General features: G+C 44.9%; 1 protein-coding gene across 4 annotated transcripts in view; it reads right to left on the bottom strand.

Moving 5' to 3' along the window:
• The window catches only part of FNDC1 (fibronectin type III domain containing 1), a 104,329-nt gene that overhangs the window by 38,626 nt on the left and 45,611 nt on the right, over positions 1-20,092 (bottom strand). For 2 of the 4 annotated variants that reach the window (XM_032836480.1, XM_032836483.1), the window contains 7 exons: positions 18,875-19,081; positions 13,384-13,482; positions 11,728-11,845; positions 9,619-9,806; positions 8,771-8,878; positions 5,897-6,085; positions 1,585-4,311 (listed from right to left, as the gene is read on the bottom strand). In XM_032836480.1, coding sequence (XP_032692371.1) covers positions 1,585-4,311; positions 5,897-6,085; positions 8,771-8,878; positions 9,619-9,806; positions 11,728-11,845; positions 13,384-13,482; positions 18,875-19,081 — 3,636 coding nt within the window. The remainder of the gene's footprint in view (positions 1-1,584; positions 4,312-5,896; positions 6,086-8,770; positions 8,879-9,618; positions 9,807-11,727; positions 11,846-13,383; positions 13,483-18,874; positions 19,082-20,092) is intronic. The other 2 variants (XM_032836482.1, XM_032836481.1) reach the window with 2 other exon arrangements.

Raw genomic sequence — 20,092 nt, 5'->3', positions numbered from 1 at the left:
GCATATATTAGACTACAGTGTTAAATTGTGACTTCTAAGTACCAAATATGAATGTCTATGAAGAATATAATAAAGTACAGTTTTCTGACAATACTGGGGAAAGGAGAGAGTCCAGCACAAGTTTTCTAGATAAAGCTTAAGACAGTAGTGGCTAGCATGTTATTTTAACCATTTAGAAGATAGAGGGAAGGAAAGTTGGAAGGATGGAGAAACTCTCTAAAATATATTAGATGTTGTTCTGCTCTTCTTAGCAGATTATACTAAACCCAACAAGTATTTCTAGCTGAATCAGGTGCAATCATCAGTCACCAACTGTACATGCTCAGTGCTGGCCTGTGTGGGGCTGCTTGAGAAGTGTCTGCTCAGAGATAAAGTCGAAGGTCCCATTACCTGCCCCTTCAGTTGCTGCTCTGTCTGCCCCTAGCACCTGCCCATCTTCTTCGTCTCCTGGCATTTCTGATCAGCTACAGTTACTCGAGGTCTGTGCTGGAAGCATTCTGATCCAGCCCCACCCGTGGCATAAAGTACTTGGGCTTTCTGACAACTATTTGAGGGTCAGAGACTTACTTTTCTCACTCAAATAGTGAATGAAAACTAAATATTAATTGAATTTCTGCTGTATACAAGGGAATGTGGATTTTATATCTATTATCAGGGTCTAAGGTTTGCTTAAAATAGTCTATCTTAAGAGTAAACTGTCCTCTCCATGGGGCATTGTTCTATTTTTTTTTTTTAACATTGGGCTAAGGTAATAATACATAGTACAGACTAACAAACACTAATGCATTGATTCAAGAATCTTCCATTAAGTACCAATTCCATGCAAGGAGAGCGCAAGGTGTCACTAAACTGAATGCAGACATGGACTAAACACCCTAGATCCTGCCCTGGGTCCATGTCCAGACTCCAATTCAGAGCTGTCTACATGGTGTCCTCAATGTAAGTCACACATCTGCCTCTTAATCCTCCGTATGACAATCGTCTTTAACATGCATTTTCTGGAGGTTTTAAATAACATTCACCGATTGCAATATCTAAACAATTCACACACAAGACATTGAGTTTGTCCCAGGGTATGCTGAGAGTTTTATACGCACAATCAACAAGAACAAGATCCAGCCTACACAGTTACCTAATTCCTTTCTATGGATTTGTTAAATATACCCTGGCAGGTGAGCAGCTAAAAATAACCCAAAATACAGGAACCTCGTCTGGCATCATGACTGTGAAGCATTTTCACAGATTAAGAGCACATGTTGGGGAATGTAAAGAGGTAGTATGTGATAGAGGCATGGCAGAGGCATGGGGAATTAGCACGTCTGGAATGGGAACTGCAGCTCAGCCCTCAGAACTGTCTGACCTCGGGGAACCACGCAGATCCCTGGGCCCCTAGTCACTCATCTGAAAACCAGGAGACACAACACAAGAGGCAGTTAAGAGGATGAAATCAGTTACATCTGTAAAGCTCTTAACACAGTGCTTGGACGGAGCAGAGACTCAGTAATATCAAATAAGAGACTCTCAAGAATTGCTAGGAACCCTTTTGAGGACCCCAAAGAGAACGTTAAGTTAAAAACGAATTACCTTGTCTGGCAGGGGATCTCGCCGGCTGGCGCGAGAAGGGGTTCCGGAATCTCGCGTTCATCATGCGCTGGCGCAAGGAGAGCATAGGGGTGGTGGAAGAATACACCGGAGGGGCGCGGGTGGTGTACGGCTCCCGGGCCGGGGTGCCCGTGGTGGGGCTCGGGGTGGAAGGGCTGCGGTGGGGGGGTCTGGGCGCGAGGTGCGAGGCTCTCGGGGAGCTTCCTGGCGGGGGAGGAGGAGGACGCTTCACAGGAGTGTCGTTCTCGTCCTGCGGGGAGCCCACCCTGGGGAGTGAGAGCACAATGGCAGGGTCCATCTTGTCCTTAGCGATGTTCCCGTCCAAGTATTTGCTGGCCCTGGGACTGGAGGAGGAGGGCCACTTTGGAACAGAGGAGGAGAGAGGGTCCTCGTCCTTTCCTCCTTTAAAAAACATCGCGTCTTCACCCTCCTCCTCTGCCGAGACCGACTGCTGAGACTTAGAAGTGAGGGGCTCCCTTTTGGACGGCGCGGCCTGGGGAGCGCGGTCCTTGTTCCCCACAGCCTGGGGCCCCACTCGGCCCGGGACCCTGGGGCGGGCATGGGGGTAGTGGCGGGGGCTGCCAGGCCTCAGCGGGGAGCTTGGGGGTCTGCGGAGGTGACTGTCGCCCGTGCCTCCTGCGTGAGCCTCCAGCTGGCGGGGTTTGGGAAGGGACTGGATGGGGTCCCTGGCCCGGGCCGGGTGTGCGGGCGCCCGGGCGGCTCGGGCCTCTGCTTCTGTGCTGTCGTGGTGGTTTCCGCCAGATCTGCCCTCGGAATCCTCGTCCCGATGGTGGGGCGACGTGGGAAGCACCCCTCGGGAGCTTGCCCTGTGGGGGGTCTGACTGCCTCTGGCCGCGTAGGGGTCCGGGAAGGAGGGCGCCGCGGGGTGGGGACGCCCAGCCTGCGGCAGCTCGGGCTTGGGTTTGGACAGCGGATGCCCCGCTTCCTTGCTCGGGGGGCCGCGGGGCTGCGGCTGCGACACGGAGACCGCGGGAGAAGGCTGCCCTTCCGGAGCGGCGGCCCCGGCACCCAGCCCCTGGCCGGGCGCCGTCCTTCTGGGCACGCCCGGCCCCGGGTGGTGCTGGGACCGAGTCGCGGGCCGCCGAGCGGGGGCCAGCTGCGCCTTGGGGTAGCCGCCCTCCACAGCCACTTCTGTGCTCTGTTGGACGTCCAGCGCCTTGGAGGCCAGGGATTTGCCCTGAGGATGCGCACCTGCCTCAGTCCCGGCGAATTTGGGGTTCTCCGCCGGGGGCTCCTTCCGCTGAAGGCTCGCCCCTCTCTGCGGGCCTTTTCTTAGGTGGTCCACGCCCAGGGAGGCAGGCTCCCTGGAGGAGGAAGACACGTGGTCGTTTACCACGGTGGCAGGAAGTGGCTTCTCGTCCTCCGCTTCGCTCTCTGCACCGTCTCCATGGATGCCCAAGCCCTGCCTGTGGTCCGAAGCTGGGTGAGAATTCACCCTCGAGTGGACTCGGGGCGACACGGTGGACGGCGGGGAGCTGGAGGGATGCAACCGGGGTCCTCGGCCGCTGCCAGCCCGGCTTGGATATCTTGTATGGGCAGCAAAGGGCTTGTTTCTGAACAAACTGAAATGTCCAGAGACAGGCGAACCTGCGGGTAGCCGGGCCCTAGACGTCGGGGCCGTGGCTTCAGCCTGCCTACCTCTATCTTCTGTATCATTGTCACCATCCCCATCAGAGTCATCCTCTCGCTCAGAGACCTGTGTCCTTGAGGAGAGACCAGAAGACAAGGAAGACTTGGACTGTGATGGCACACTGGACTTGGAGGCTGGGGTGTCCTGACCATCCTTCCAGCCCCTGGACAGTGGGGTCCCGGGGTGTGGTTCCGTGGGCAGCAGCCGAGATGATCCTTCCTGGGGTGGAGAAAATTTCGAGGATGAGACTGAGGCACCCGAATTTTCCTCCCTACCCCCAAAATGGGGTGCTTTCCGCGCCGGCAATGCTGGTTTTGTGCTGTGGTGCCCAGGGCCTCTGTCCCGCAGGGCGCTCGAGGTGGCCTGGCGGCTGGGCCACAGGGCGGGCCTAGCCTGGGCGGTGGTGCTCTTAGGAGGCAGCCGCTGGGAGGAGGCCCCGTCCTTTGGGTCCCGGGAGCCGGTGGCTGGCTCGTCCTCCTCTTGGCCCACTGAATCATTGTCAGTAGAGCTGGGGGGCAGATGGGTGGAGGGCCCCCCTGAAGGGCGGCGAGGGCTACCCTCAATGGGTGTGTGGCGTGCAGATGAGGACGTCCCTGGATGAGGATGGGAAGGCAGAGAGGAGCCACCCCGGTCTGCGCCTTCCTTTCGGGGCAACACTGGGGTCTGCACTCCCACTGGGGTCCTCCCAAGAGCAAGGACTGGGGGGACAGATCTACTTGGTGGCCTCTGCTGTGGCTTCCACTCTTGGGTCTCTGAGGGCAACGTTGGTGGGTCCCCTTGGGAATCCAGCTCCTCCTCATCAGTGATTTCTGTCGACTGAAGATCCAAAACTTCAGTCCTCTTCGGGTGCAGCTGGGGTCTTCTGGGCACCCCACCATTAGCCAATATTTTGTTCTTTAAGTCAAGAAGAGGGTTCTTGACGTTTCTGCCTCGGGGGGAAACAGGCAAATGAGTGTGTTTTGTGGAAGCAGGAACTTTGGGAGAAGTCTCTGGCTTTTCAGATTTCCAGTCATCTTCAGCATGGGTCTTCTGCTGCACATCCGACTTGCCAGAACCGGCTATAAATAGATTTTAAAGATTCTGCCGTCAAAAAAATTGAAAGCTGAGAAACATCAGGTGAGTATTTCAGATGGCAGTGTGGAGGCATTTATAATTAGTCATTATAATTAATAACTTCTCATTCTTTAGACATTGAACACATTTTCCAAATTATGGCAATATCTTTTAAAGATCTCTTTTACTTTAAGTAATGATATAGTCCCAGAAAATGTATATTAAATTTCCATAAATTGAATCATTATGTTGCAGCTTATTATTTGCAGAAATTTTGAAAGGAGTACTTTAAAGTAATCTATTGATTTTGTGAATGCAAAATCTTGTGTAGGATTTTCTTAATAAAACTGTGAGGATACTACAGATATATTATAGCCACTCTTAGTGATGTAGGGAAGAAACACACATAAGCCTGGTAAAAAGTGTTGAAGATCTATACTCAAAACTAAATGGGGATGTGTTGTGTGTGATTTGCTGGTGACAGGTAAGCAACAAATCTGTAATTTTTAAGGCATTGCAAAGAGTTCCCTATTCCCCCTAACATGTCTGTATTTGTTTTCTCCTTCTTACTTAAAATCCCTTTAATAATGGATACATTATAATAAGGCCTGAACTCAAAAGACTCCCGGGGTAGGCAAAACATTTTATTACAGGTGCCCTACAATTTACTCTTTCCTGAGAGCAGGGTTGAATGCAGGAAGGGATGCTGCAGGAGCAGGGAGAATTTATATGGCAATGGGGGACCCAGAGGGAGCAAACCACATCTATTCCAATTTTTCCACCACAGAACTGTTTAATATTGCACTATACTGTGAATCCTCACAACACACCACGCAGGAGACAGCTACCAACATCTGGTGTAAATATGGGGAGGCAGAAAAGAAAACACAGTCTAGGAACCATGAGAGACTGTGGACTCTGAGAGACAAATTGAGAGTTTTGGAAGGGAGGGGAATGGGGGGATGGGTGAGCCTGGTGGTGGGTATTAAGGAGGTCATGGAATGCATGGAGAACTGGGTGTGGTACATAAACAATGAATCTTGGATCACTGAAAAAATAAAATTAAATTAAAAGAAATGGAAAATACAGTCTAAAAACACCTCACTCCAATTTGGGATTTTATTAACCTCCATTTTGATAGTGATCAGATTACGAGGTAATTTAAATTATCCTGACTAGAGCTGCACTCCAAAATAATGGAATATAAACTAAAAATCTTAAGCACTATCTAGAAATTGAAGAAAGCTAATAATTAAAAATGTCACATTACATCTGTAAAAATGTTATTTCCCTGTCATTATAAGCCCCAAATTACACAGTGATATAAGATCAATCACATAATTAATACATTCATGTTATTGGAATATTGTAACAGTCATTCATATGACTAGAAATCAATAATCTTTTAGTCTCCGGGGAGACCAATTTCCCAAGGGACAACAAAAATATTTTAGAAATCAACAAGCAAATGTAGCCCCCAAAATCGTCAACAAAGCAGTTCTAAATCAACGAGCATGATTCAAAGTAAGACACCACAATTAGCAGTAATGAAGAGAGACAGAGAAAGAGCCACAAACACACAATGCTTACTTGTTGGCATAGCGACAATGAAGGCTTTGGAGTGAGGCCCCAGTCCTCTCCTGTTTGCGGCCCGGATTTTGAAAAGATAGCGTTCCCCAGGCTGCAGACCATCCACTAGGGCAGAAGTAGTCTCTCCAGGATAGGTGAGGGACTTTGCTCCAAATGGTTTGAGAGCCGGGGCGTATGAAAGAATGTATTCTGAAATGATTTGGCAGACGGTTGGAAGGAGGAAACTGAAAACAGTCCTGTGTCCAGCAGACAGACTGTATGGGCAGGATGAATTAGAACGTGCATTACTAAAATTAATACTGTAGCAATGCACGCCAAGTCGGCAGCTGGAGCGTAAAGACACAATGGACGGTGAACTAACATCCATTCAGGCTACGAGACAAGGCCACGGAGTGAATTCTCGGGCAGATTTCTATTTTCGGCAAATTAAACATATGGAACCCAGGAGGCCAGTCTTCACACAACGACCAAATCTACTTACACTGCATTGGAGTTTTTCTTCATTGTGTTTATTTACTAATTTACTATGTCAGCATTAATATATCCTGAGTAGAAGAACCCGTGGAAGATTTAAATGACAATGGTCAGAACTGAATCGGAAGAGCTACCAAGACCTCTAGGAGTCTCGGTATATTAATCTGGGCTATTTGTGCATTAATCCCATATATGGAGTATAATTTCCCTTTTGTAGGAATTACATTCCTGACTCAGTATACCTAGGTAAGGATATTTCACAGTATTTAAAACTGTAAGGAAAAGTTCCCAGTTCATAGATTTATGTGATGTCTAATGTTTCCATCTCCAATCACTGATATTTATGAACATGTAATGCACTTGAACTTTGAAAATCAGAGCAAATTCAGTCCAAGGAACTAATATAGTTGTATGGCTTCTATGGAAATGCTGTGCCATAAAGAAGCTATATTTTGAAGCAGAATTTCCACCCTTGACTAAAAACTGTCATGCCTCTTTTCCTCTCAATGTACTCAAGACTTACAAAACTTGTCAAATTAATGTGAGTAGGAGCTAACCACAAAAAATCATCTGAATCACAGAAAAACCAAGTAACTGTCATACTATCTTTGTCATATCTAGAGAAGCACAGAAGACCTTTTCTCTTCCCTGAGATCTAATCTTTAAAAAGTACATTAACCTAAAAACTTCAACCAAAAATGTCTTTGCAGCATTTGTCTGAAAAAAAAAAAAAACCCACATTCTTTTCTCTTTGAAAATGAACAAACTAGTCATTTGTGGTGGTCAAAAGTAAAAATTAAAAGAACCCACTGTCTATAAAATTTGGTAATGCAGGTTTTTTTATGAATTCAATTCAATCTGGAAAAAATGTAACCATGTCAAACTATATTCTTCTATTGTGTTTTATATTTGTCATACATATAATTCCCCAGTGTAATTATGAATTTTCAGTCCCACCATCACTCCTTTGTGAAAACTGCCTGAGCAGAGTTAAGATACATGAGTTCTTTTGGACACAAAAACTCAGTAGCTGTTACTATTTTTGAAAATATTTGATTGACTACCAAGGAGGTTCATTCGCCAGAGAGCTATAAATATAAACTAAGATGTGGGAGAGGGAAAGAAAGCAAATAAGTAGCATGATAATAAAGTCATGAAAGGAGCAACAATTGACTTTTTTATAACTAATGAAAGTCATCAGCCAAAAATGTCTTTATGCAATTTTCAGAATCCTTGCCAGCATCATGACAAACTGTCATAAAAAGGATGATTTAAAGGGCTAACTAAATATTTCTTCTCTTCATTTGCTTCTCATTTATTCCATTGGGAAAAATATGAGCAAGAATAGTACAATATATTCTTTAAAATCTCCAAGCAAATGAGAAAGCATTAAGTTTAGAAACTACTCCCCTACATGTGCCTCCCTTAACTTCCATTGTTCCATCTTTACAGGTCCTCAAAGATAACTGAGATATCTTTGAAAGTTGAATATAAGAGAACATTTCAGCTTTTCAATTAAGAAATTCTCAAAAGAGGTTTGTAGATAATTTTCTCAATTTCTTTAACCTTACACAAACCTTTCATAGTTTTTGGACATAGATGTAAGTTGTCTTCCAAAATCAATAGTATAATGTACCTGTAAGGCACATCTGTATATGCGATGTCAGGGGAAAACCACCATACAGCCTTCTCAAATGTCTCTGAAAAGACTTCTGAAAGGTTCTTGAATGTTTTTACACCAAAAAGAAGTAATTTGTGTTTTTATTTCATACTCTCAAGAGATTATTTTTAAATTTAGCTGTGAATATTTTATTCTATTTTAATTTGGTTTTGTCTTTGGTAATTTTTTTTCTGTTTTAAAGTCATATTTTTCCTGAACCAAAAAAAATTTAATTAAAAAGTTTGACAAATAGGAAAAAATCCATTTTTATTTAATTTTTATTACTTTTTTTTCAAACCCATTAAATATCTATGGTCTCATTCAAGACATCTGTGGTCCCACAGGGTTTCTACTTACTCCCACATTCCATGATCTTATTGGTACAACGAGAAGATCCACAGAATGAAACACAAGGCGGTCATTTGTATGGGTAAAGGTTATGATGTCACACCCATACAATTAAAAATACCCCTCCTGATAGCAGCACTGAAATCGCTGTGGATATGGAAGATGAAAAGTCATCTTCATGCGGACCTGGATCCTACTGACAATGAGAACCTGACATGAAATACCCTTGTTCATTGGGTTAGCGCCCCATACATATATGTTGCTTCCCTATTGCTCTCCCAGTCACCAAACCTGCTATTAGAGCTGGTGCTGATCAGAGTCAATGTACACATCTCTATTTGGAGTATGTCTCTTGTGTGTGCACTCGATACCTTAAATAATGAGGTTCCTACCTTTCACTTTCCCCTCGGTCTCAGGCAGTGCGTCCCAAGCTACAGTGACGGCGGTAGGCTTGCCGTTGACTGGCCAGACATTTAAGTTTTCAGGAGCTGTTGTAGGAGCTACAAAGGGACAAGGATCTAAGGTTTAAAAATGCTCTTGTGGATATTTTAAAAGTAAGTGACATATGGTTCCTGCAGACAGATTTTTCAGGGCAGCACTACTATGTTCATTGTTAATATACATGACAGAAAACTCCACTCTGTATTACTCTTTGTGCAATATAGCGGTTATGTCAGTGCTACTGACTCATGCAGTGAGTTCAGACATATGCTTTTAGAAATTCAGAATATCTCTCATTGCTGAATCTTGAAATATATAAAGAAGATTAAAATCCAGTTCGAACTTCTTTTTAATAAAACTTGTAAAGACATCATTTAAAAGAAAATGATTGATACCAAGTACAATTCTCCCCCAGAATCAAACGCAAGCTCAGCCTCAGGGAAGAAGATTCTCCCTACCCTCCCTGCCCTCCATGCATTACCCAGGGGCATGCACAGATCCAGTGGTGATTTGTAATTATGCTCTATTCTGGGATGTACTATGCTCCACATGTCAGGATAACATGCTAATGAAGACGGCCAGTGGAGGATAAACGTGGGCAACAATGCCCGAACTTCTTTGCCTTGGTACCTAGAAACACATCCCAGATTTAGAGTTAATCTTACTTTTTTAAAAATGCCTCTGCTGGCCTTTATCACCATTGGTTTCTTAAATTATCTTTAAATCTTATTTTCAGGGCAATTCCCAAATGGAAGATCCATTTTAATACACATTTAATACAGACCATTTAAATACAGACCAGATTCTGGTGTTCTCTGGAAGACAGATGTACTCCATTTGCCATCTCTTTCACCCTGTGAAATACGGACTGCAAATTCATACATGGTGTCTGGAATCAGGTTCTCAACCAACACGCGTCTGTTGGAGGTCTGCTTGTGGTCCCACCTTGCCAATTCCCCCTTTTCTCGATAGCGCACAGTGTACTGTCTATAAGGAAACAAGGCAACCAGTTGACCAGTTCTCTGCAACTGAACGCTAGGTTCCTTGCTATTCTTCCTTCCCTATAAGTAATGACTTTGGGAGGTAAGGAGAGAAATTAAAGAGGAGAAAAACCTACATTTTTTACTATGTTATTAAGTCAAAGAATTTACTGTTAAGTTCCAGGAAAGGTGTCTAAAGTCAGCCAGGAAAGATGGAGCTTAGTGTCATACAGCTCAGAGATAAAGAAGGGAAGGGACAGAAGAGGGACAGGTTTGACCAAGCAGGTACCTTCTGAGGGATGTGTGTGTGTATGTGTGTGCAGGCATGTGGTGTGAAAAAAGCAATATTAAGAACTGAAACTGGCCTAAGGTATCTTGGTTCTCCAGAAAAGACAGACAAGAAGATCCACTTCATGCCAAAGCAGGCATGTTTTCTATAGGTTCATGAGGAAAGGCAACATGTGGTTTTGAGTAGAATTATTACCATGAGAAGGAGCAAAAGTGTGTAATAAACAGAGCAGGATAGAGGAGCTTACAGAAGGAACTCTACTGTGTGATTATCAGGGAGAGAAATGCTAGGAACAAACGTGGTAGTAATGATCCCAGACAGAAGACATCCTCCTCAGCATCCTCAAAGAGCTGCAAACTTCATTTATTGTATTCCTTTGCCAAGAAATGTTCTTTGCAGCCACTTGGCAGTAGGAAGCATCTGAAGCATTAACAAGGTGATATTTAATAAGTCAAGATAAGACTTCAGTTGCAAACACAGCCCACCAATTAATACAAGAGTCTTGCTAAGAAAACTCAGGCCCTTTATCATTTTGATCAAGATACTGGGAATCAAAGTCCAGTGGTAATCAGGAACAAAATGGAAGAGAATCACTATGAGCTTTCTCACTTTCTTTCAAATGAAGCAGATGTCTTTTTCTTTTTCTTTACTAACAGACAGTAACAAAAACTGTATATAATACAAATAATGGTGTGTGTGTGTATAAAGAATAAATATATATAATAAAAATATAAAAATATATACATAAAATACATATATAATCTCAGAATTATATTCCATTCATTTTTTTAAAGGATGTTCACTTTTCTTGGTTGTAGATATGTTCAAAAGTTAATATATAGGGTCCTAAAAGTTAATATATAGAAATCTTGGCTTTTTCTTGGTAATATAAACTATTCAGTAGTTTAACAATAAAATTTTGATGTTTATATTAATCTACCACTAACAAGGAATGGTGCCCACCAATGTTTTTTAAACACAAAGATTACTTTAATCTTATGATTGGTTTTTCTTCTACTGATATTGCAAATCAGTATAAAAATCTGAACAGAATAATATCATGAGCTATTATAATATCTAATATTATCATAATATCATTATGAGACAAAACAGTGCCTTCTGCTATGTACAAATGAGCTAGATATAAGGCAATTCAGTGTCTGAAGAATGAAGAACTACGGTGTGCAAGGCATTCGACAAATGTCCCCTTCTCTACATAAAAATCCTTCCTGCTGTCACCCTTCCTGGATAACAGGAGGAAAGGTAAGACTCCTTCTAAAATGGGGTCACATCCTCTGCTCACAAATAGATCACAATGAGGCAAAGCAAAACCCACATGGGGCAAAGAAAGAAAACGGAATCTAGGGAATTTCCAGACACAAGACAAAACTCTGAACAAGTGAGAAGTGAGGTCCTGCTGTGTGCGTTACACACAAGGCCCTGGTCATATCTGATCTGAGGAAAATGTGTGACGGCACCCGAGACTAGCTAGATTGTCATAGAACAGTCTACCACCCAGCTACCAGAGAGGCCAGCACTCACATGTCAGAAGATAAGGTCATGCAAATAAACACATGTCTCTTAAGGACCAGAAACTCACATCTCTCATACTTAAAGACAAATAAATAAGGGAAAGTACCTTGATGCAACAACTTTCTTCTGTTTTTCCAAAACAGGATCCACCCACGCTACAAGCACCGATTGGGATGACATGACCCGGACATTGATGTCTTCAGGCACATCTAGTTCATCCTCTTCTGAAATGACAACAGGACACGTTAGAGGTTATCTCTACAAGAGGATCTGCCTTGAGTCCTCTGGCCCCCAGAGTTCATTATTCATGTTATATAATTTTTAAATTGCTTACACTTGATGTAGATAAAATGAAAGCTAAGCAATTGTTTGCTCGGTCAATGTAGAACAACCAAAATCTCCATTCTTGTTCTTACCCACAGTCTAATAAATGGGCAGTTTACTTGAAAAGTTCCCCAATCCAGCTGACCTAAAGAACAGTGCAAAGGGATGCTTTGCCTTGGTCCAAAATACTCCAAATAACTCAGTGTTTTCTTAACACATACTGTAAGTTTCTGGGAAATAATACAAAATTTACAGGAAGCAAAAGTTTTGGGGGAAAAAAAGGTCAAGCCAGAGCATTTCCTTAGCGATCATGGCAATGAAATGAAATTCTGGTTCAAACAAATGCACAAATCACATTGGGTTCAATGTCCTCCCATTTTAGAAAATGTGGTTCCAGCAAGACAGATTAAAAGTTACATTCAGACATAAAGTAGAGTTCGGTTTGCCAATCTCCAAGAGAATACATCATACCCACGAAGCCTATAGCTTCTGTTCAATCTCTACCCAAAATGAGGACTTACAGGCTTCAATTTTGCTTTTAGTCTCTTGGGGGTTTTATTTTTTTTTTTCTTTTCACCTTTCAGGGACCATGTTTCAAAAGGATGTGACTTTTCTACAGGTAAGGGAAGGTAGAAATAGCTTGTTAAAAAACAATGTGGACACTTTTTCTATAGCAGTAAATACTGAAAAATAAAAACGCAGCATCATGTATTTGAGATTTCCATCACACAACGTAAGCAATTATAATCATAAACAAAAACGATAATATAGAAATATACATAATTTAGTATCTGGTCTGTCATATAAAATTGTAATCACAAATAAATTATGAATTCCTGAAAATAACCATGCTGCAGGTTGCCTCTTTAAATTAAGGTGCAGGACCCAGAATAGGTATGTGTAATTTATTAAGATGTAATATTTTAAAAATCTGTGAATAGATGTAGGGAAAAACATCCCTCGGTAAATGAACAATGGTCAGACTGTGAGTAAGCCTCTACCACACTTCTCTCACTCTTCTCAATGCTATGTTTAGGAGATTTGGGCTAAAATTAAGTATGAGGGCAGATCTTGCTCACTGGCCCCTCCACACGGACTCTCATTTCTCTCTGTTCATGGTGTGCCACCAAGGACAACTGATGTGTGGGTTAGACTGTGACTGTAATTGGACCAAATGCTTGGCAGGTCCTACAGCGGCAAATCTGTCACACAGGGAAGCCATTCAAAATACACAGAGAAATATACTTCCTCGGACGAACACGCTTATCTCTGAGTATAAATGAAACATGCTCGTGTCCGAAATATGACCAAGCCGGTCCCGTGGTTTCCTTCACACTCAGTGACATCCAAGTGATTCGCCACTTACGCAACATCATTTGGAAACAACACGGCATCCACACAGACCAGGACGTGAGCAGGTTCATCCTTGGAAACATACCTGAAATCTTCCGTTTCGTTAGGGCAGCCCTGTAGACAGGCTGACTCTGCCCCTGTGAGTTCATGGACTGCAGGGAGACCACATACACCGACTCCGAGGCTGTGGACCAACCGGCAATGGGTGAGGCTCCGCGCTTGGCTTTCCAGGACGCACACCCTCTTTGTCCGCATCCCCCACCCCCACAGCCCCGCTCCCTTCCCATCTTGTCTTTCTGGAGCATTCCAACTTCTTCAGGATAATTAAAGATGAGACCAAGAACATTAGAAAACTAGGCTCAAGAAAAACACTATCGTGTGAGAAAACGTGGAAGTGATTATTACCTGTAATTCTTGAGAAATGGGTTTCTATTTCCTCAACATTGAAGAAAGATGAACAATGTTTAAAAAAGAAAACAAGAATATATTTGCCCACAGAATCCCCCCAACTTCTTTTTACCTCCAAATAGAGAAGAGGGGTCACTCTGGTTTTTTATCTGTCATCACAAAGAAGGGAGCAAGACAAGAAGAGTGAGTGTACCATGTTATCAGTGCAGAGAGGATGCTGGGCCCTTGGAAACTGAATTCCTCAGAATTGAGCCTCCGAAAATTTGCTAAGAGCAAATGTAGGAGTTTAAACACATCCTTTATTTCTAGATTGTTCTTTCAGTTAGTTCCTTCTACGCCACATTCCAGTAGTACCTAACTGAATCTAAACTTGAAAACTATTAGGAAAAAAATTACAATGATGAAATAAAACTTGTAGCTCTTGAGTACCATGGAATCATAAAATCTGGGATCCAGATGAAACCTTGATTAAATTCCAATTTGGCCTTCTACTTTATAAGTAAGGATATAAAGCCATGAGAAAATCGATTTGCCCACAGTCATGCCCCTAAGAAGGACTCATAATCTTCTCTGAATCCGGAGTTTCTAATGCCTAACTCCCAGCTCTATTGACTGAGTTTCCAGCAACGGCCTTAATTAGTTTAAGAATAAAAATGAAGCAATATGATATATTTCTTTCTTTTTTTTTAATTTTTTTGAGATAGAACGAACACGGAGAGGGCAGGACACAGACAGAAAGGGAGAAAGAGAGAATCTTAAGCAGGCTCCATGCTCAGTGTGAAGCCCAGCGTGGGGCTCCATCTCACCTCCCTGAGATCGTGACCTGAGCCCAAATCAAGAGTGAGATGCTTAATGGGCTGAGCCACCCAGGCTCCCCAGTATGATATATTCCTAATCATACACCATCAGGTAATGTAATACACCATCTGGTAATATACCATCAGGCAACTACACCATCAGGTAATACCTAAGCAAAACTTGCAGAGGTGACAGAGATGCTAGTGAGAACTTGTAACACTGGGGAACTTCAGGCATTGCAAACTTTCATCACAGTAATGGGAAAATTAACCTTTTGTTTTTGCAAACAGCGTGTCAGTTAAACATAAAAGGAGATCAGCATTCAAAAACCTCACACAGAGCAACTTATAAACTGCAATAGCCCAGTCACATTTCATGGGAAGGGGATATTATTTGACAAACTTTGAACAGTGCCTCTCTCTCTCTCTCTCTCTCCACACACACACATACATACACAGACATAGGGCAAATGAAACTCATGCTTTGATGAGTAAACTATTATTTAGGCTAAGGTTCTGACATGCTACCACCGGATTTTGAAATATATGTTTCATAAAAGAGAAAAATCAAGTCTGTAACACTGGGATTCATAGAGCATCAAACTAAGCTTCCAAAAAGAGAAGTCCCATAAGATGGTTAATTTCTTGGTGCTACTGACAAAGGAAGCAGGCAAAGGTCAACAAAGAAAAACTCTGCCATCCAACCTCGCAACCCAGGAACACATATAAAGAAACTTAAAAAGCAGTGTGCCATCATTTATCAAAAGCCCCCAAGAAATGGATAATTTCCCACAACTGATGTTTTACATATTTGGAATGTATTTCTTAAAGTTCCTAGATTGTTGTTAATACCCAGATTCTTGACTTGCAAGCTCTCTACACTAAAGCTGGCCTGCGATTACCATGAAGTAGAATAAACCAGAAGAGCCCACGTGTCTGAGTCTGGTCTCGGCTGGGCTGAGTGTGTCACACCTGCCCCTCATTTAGTCCCAACAAAAGCCCCATGAAGAAGCTATTCCCACAGTCTCCTCTTCGCAGATGAGAAACCAGGGTCAGGGGGATGAGATGACCCACCCACAGTCATGGACAAGGTGTTAGGGCCAGTGTGACACCAGGATTTACTACAGCAGGTGAGGGAGTAGGGCCCAGAGCCAAGTGCTGGTTATGGAGTAACAATCTCTTTTTCACAGAAATAACGAAGACTCACTGGTACAATAACACACTCTGTTCTGTGCCCCTGATTATTGGTACTCTGGAGATAAAATTTCCAAAATGACCCCAGCATCATCATACCAGTGCCCCCTGAAGCCCCATCCACCACAGCCTCTTGTCAGAGCCAGTGTTTCGGCTCTGAACTTGGGACTGTCTGTCATAACTTCCTGAAGGCCCCAAACTCATGCACTACTCCTTTATTCCTGTCCCGCTCCCACGTGAGTCCGGGCGCTTGCTGTGTCCTCTGGCCTCTGTCTTCCACTGCCGTCCGTGCTCCCCTGGATGGGCTTGGCCTGGGGTGGCCACCACACCACTTCCAGCCCCCCGTGCCTATTCTACGGTTTCTGCTTTCACAACACTCTATCTGCGATCTGTCTCTGTGAGGGACTGCTGGGGCCCCGGTTCCCCCAAGAGGCCTGACACGGAAAACGTCTAGTCACATGTGCTTTGTAAATGAGTGGGAGGGTGGGACTTTTGCTGACAGGACCCCACCTCTCTCCAGGTTTCCTTGACCATTCCCTGTGGGCACCACGCTCTCAATGGCATCTTGGTCATAAACATAAGTAAAATCCTATGTAGGATAAAATGAGGACACTGGCCTCCCATGACACAGCAGATCCACTGCAACATCCCCTCCTGGAATTCACAGCATCCTCCCCATTAAGATAGAGCAAGTGTCCAGGGAGACCTCTTCTTCCTGGCAGCCTCATAGAGCATTGGTGATGGCAAGTCCAACGCTTTTTTTTTTGGTGAAAATTCAAAAGCCTAAATGTCGTGGAGGCGTAGGAGGCACTACCAGGCTGGGACCGGAGCCCAGCCCTGACCTCAGTTCCCACATTGGCTCAAGTTCAAAAAGCAGAAAAATCCTTCTGCTGCCCTCGGATGAGCCAGGGGTCACTACCGAGCAAATGAAGAGACAGCAGCACTGGTCAGGTGAGAAATTTGTTCGCACTAAACCAGGTTTTACTGCATGGTATCTATGAAGGACTCAGAACAATGAAAACCTCCCACTGGAAACACGCTGCCCTGCAGCCTCAGGAATGCAGAAGGAGTGACTCCCCTGCTGCTGATACTCTGGGCAGAATCTGGCCCATTTCCCCTGCGGAGTACACCTATTCAGGGCAAGGGGTCGGTTTGGGAATGAATGACCGATGCGTCTCCAGATGACGGGGCCTCTGGCTCTAGGTCTCACTGCTAATACTGAAGTCTCACAAAGCACGCTCAGTTCAGATGTTTCCAGTGCCTTCTATGATCCCACGTGGTTTCCGGTGGCACTGGAGAAGAGAGGTAGGTGGTCTTTTTTTTTTTTTTTTGACAGATCACGAGTAGGCAGAGAGGCAGGCAGAGAGAGAGAGGAGGAGGAGGCAGGCTCCCTGCTGAGCAGAGAGCCCGATGCGGGACAGATCCCAGGACCCTGAGATCATGACCTGAGCTGAAGGCAGAGGCTTTAACCACTGAGCCACCCAGGGGCCCCAGTAGCTGGTCTTTTGGTTGGGGGTCTCTGGAGTCTGAATTTTGAGATGGTTTGTATATTATGCCCAGGAGAACACCCACCGGAATTGTCCAAGGGTCTTCAGCAGGTGGCTGAACAGACAGCTGGAATAGGATGGTGACTCCCTGGCTATACTGGAAGGGAATGCAGCGTGGGCTTCCACTAGTGTCTCCAACCAGCTCAAACCAGCCCCAAACATGCCTGCCATGTGGCCCAGGAGGCTGGCCTTGGAAGTCCTGAGGAACTCGGAGCTTCTTGTCCAAATTCCAGAATCTGTGGTCATGCCTTGAGCAAAGGGGATTGTGTTCCCGAAGCACCTGGGGCACCTGGGACAAGCAGACCTTCTTCCCACAGGCAGCCCTGGTCCCACCATCACCTTTCTCACCAGGCTGTTTCCTGAGCTCCAAACTACTGGTCATCACTGCTGCAAGCCTAGAACCCTCACTCTGGCTTCCATTTCTCTATTTTGTCTCGCTTGTCTCATTTCCCGCCACTTGCCTGTCTGTCGTCGCGTCTGACAGACTTAAGGAGGCAACACGGGCACCACTGCCCTCTCACCAGTGACTCTGTTCATAGCACAGACCTTCAGCTCTGTGCCCTTCTGGGCTCCTCTGCCCGGAGCCGGCCCTCCTTCCCACCTCCAGCCCATCTCACCGGTATGAGGCCTGGCTGGCATCATCAAGTGAAGAGATCACCAGGTCCTACTGGAGTCTTCTGGGAGGGTCCAATAAAGAACCCCCCTTCCTCATCCAAGTACTGATCCAATTTGGAAGAGACTGAAGAATAAGCAGTGGGGCCAACATATTTATTGCTGGCACCAGCTATGTTGGAGATCATGGGGCAAGCATGCTTTCTAGTATGAGCAGCAGAACCACCAGGCTCTGCTGCCCAACCCTAGGCCCTACATGACATGTGCCCAGAGGAACTGAGCAGATCATGTGCTCTCTACAGTCTGGCTTCCCTGTGAGAAGAGAACACACAAAGGGGCAACCCATGCTTTCCCAGCACCTCCTGCCAAACTCATGAGGAAAGGGGGAGAAAAGCAGGAGTTTGCAGCATCGCCTTGCTCGGACTGTGGCCTCTGCCACTGTCCAGACCTGTCAGTGAGTGAGAGCATCAAAGGTCAGGCCTCGACCCAAGCTGGAACCATGTGCACAATCTCTCCACATTCCAGCAGATGTTCCCATCTGCATCGCATGGCCAAAGCTTCCTTCACACAATAAGGGTCTGCAAAGGAAGAAGGCGGTCCTGGTGTGCAGACTCTATCAGCAGCCACATTTCATCTTGAAAGGACCCAAGGTCCAGTGTCCTGGGAGCTAAGACAAAGCTTGAAAGAACAAAATGGTGAAAGCAGAGACAAGATGAGAAAAGCATTAGGTTCCCTCCCACATCCAGGGTAATGGCCCGGCTCAAGGAACTGGTGCTGTCAGATGAGGCAGCAGCTGAGGCGCACGTGGAGGGGGGCCTCGTCCTGCCACTAACTGAAGGTTGAAAGGATGAAGGCACAGAGGACGGACAGAGCAAAGAACACAGTTAATAATCATCATACCTGGAAAATGAACAGCACTGCGTCTCAAATATAATCCTCGGTTATGAACGAGCTTCTAAACATTGACGTGATGGCAAAGGTCACCAACACATCCGATACCATATAACATTGAACTCACCCAGTTTTTTAATTTCGTGCGTCCGCTCATCTCTCGTCAGTGGGACATAATTCATCTTCCGGCCACTTTCTCCATAGCCCAGAAGAAAACCCCGTGATCTGCGTGGACTCTTGGCTCCCGACAGGCGCGGTGCCTTCCACGCAACGGAGAGCCGGTCGTCTGAGGATCGGACGCGGACACGCAAGGGCTTGTTTGGCACTTCCTTTTCTTAAAGAGGACATGACACAGAAATTATTACACAGTATACCCCTAAGAGTGAACCGCTGAGTCTATAAAGTCTGTCTAAAGACGGAGCAGCAACAAGTAGCAGCTGGGCTCAAAACATCCATTTTTGGCAAACCAATTCTAGTAGGAACACTTTTGCCCCGAGGGTATCAACACTCGATGCACCGGTTCCTCCCCGCGCTTCAGACAGAGAGGTCCCAAGAAGTCATTTTGAGGCTGCCACCCGGAAATCTTGGATGTTTTACAACGTTCCTTCTTGTCTATTTTGCCTTCTTAAGGCCAAAATTGTATATTCTCTAGTGAGAGCTAAAGGTCAGTGTAAAAATAGAGCAAACACACTTGTGCGTTATTTCTAACAGTCCTTCCCGAAGCACTTTCCACTCTAAGGTTGAAAAGACAGGCTTTCCTTGTTTTTACAGGAAATCACTAAGAGTGGAATGCTAACTGGTTTTTGTGTTTTACCTTGGTTTCTCTGACACGGCTGTCTTGCCCCTCCAGACAAACACAGCTGCAATCCCCAGTCTCTGTTCTTTCCTTCTTGTGCAGTCGATGTCTAGAAATCCTCTTGCTAAATGAGCAATCTCAAGAAACACCCTGATTGTTAACTTTTTCAAAGCAATGCCTTCTGGTGGCCAATACTTCGTGTTCAAAGTCTTGCTTTTACATCAGTGAAGAGCTGATAAGTTTGGCAAGAAGGCGGGGGTGGGGAGGGTGCGACGACCACACCGCCCGTTTGGAACATTAGCCGCACCCTGGCCCTACATCAGGGATACAGTTTGGCTAATGAGCATCTCTCCACCTACAGAAGCCAGGTACTTCCCAGGCATCACTCATCAACCATCTACACTGGCCCTATTATTAGTCAATTCTCAGCTGACTTTTTAGACTGGAAAATTCCTAGCTAAGCAAAGACATAAAAATAAAATCTAATGTCTCAAGTTAGTGTCAACTTCAATAATGCAATAAATCAATAGCCATTGGAGATGGTTATTC

Source organism: Lontra canadensis, unplaced genomic scaffold, assembly GCF_010015895.1.
Source record: "Lontra canadensis isolate GAN:19392208 unplaced genomic scaffold, GSC_riverotter_1.0 scaffold92, whole genome shotgun sequence".
Taxonomy (NCBI): Eukaryota; Metazoa; Chordata; class Mammalia; order Carnivora; family Mustelidae; genus Lontra; species Lontra canadensis.
The sequence above is the reverse complement of the archived record's forward strand: the minus strand, read 5'-3'. Positions and strand labels throughout refer to the sequence as shown.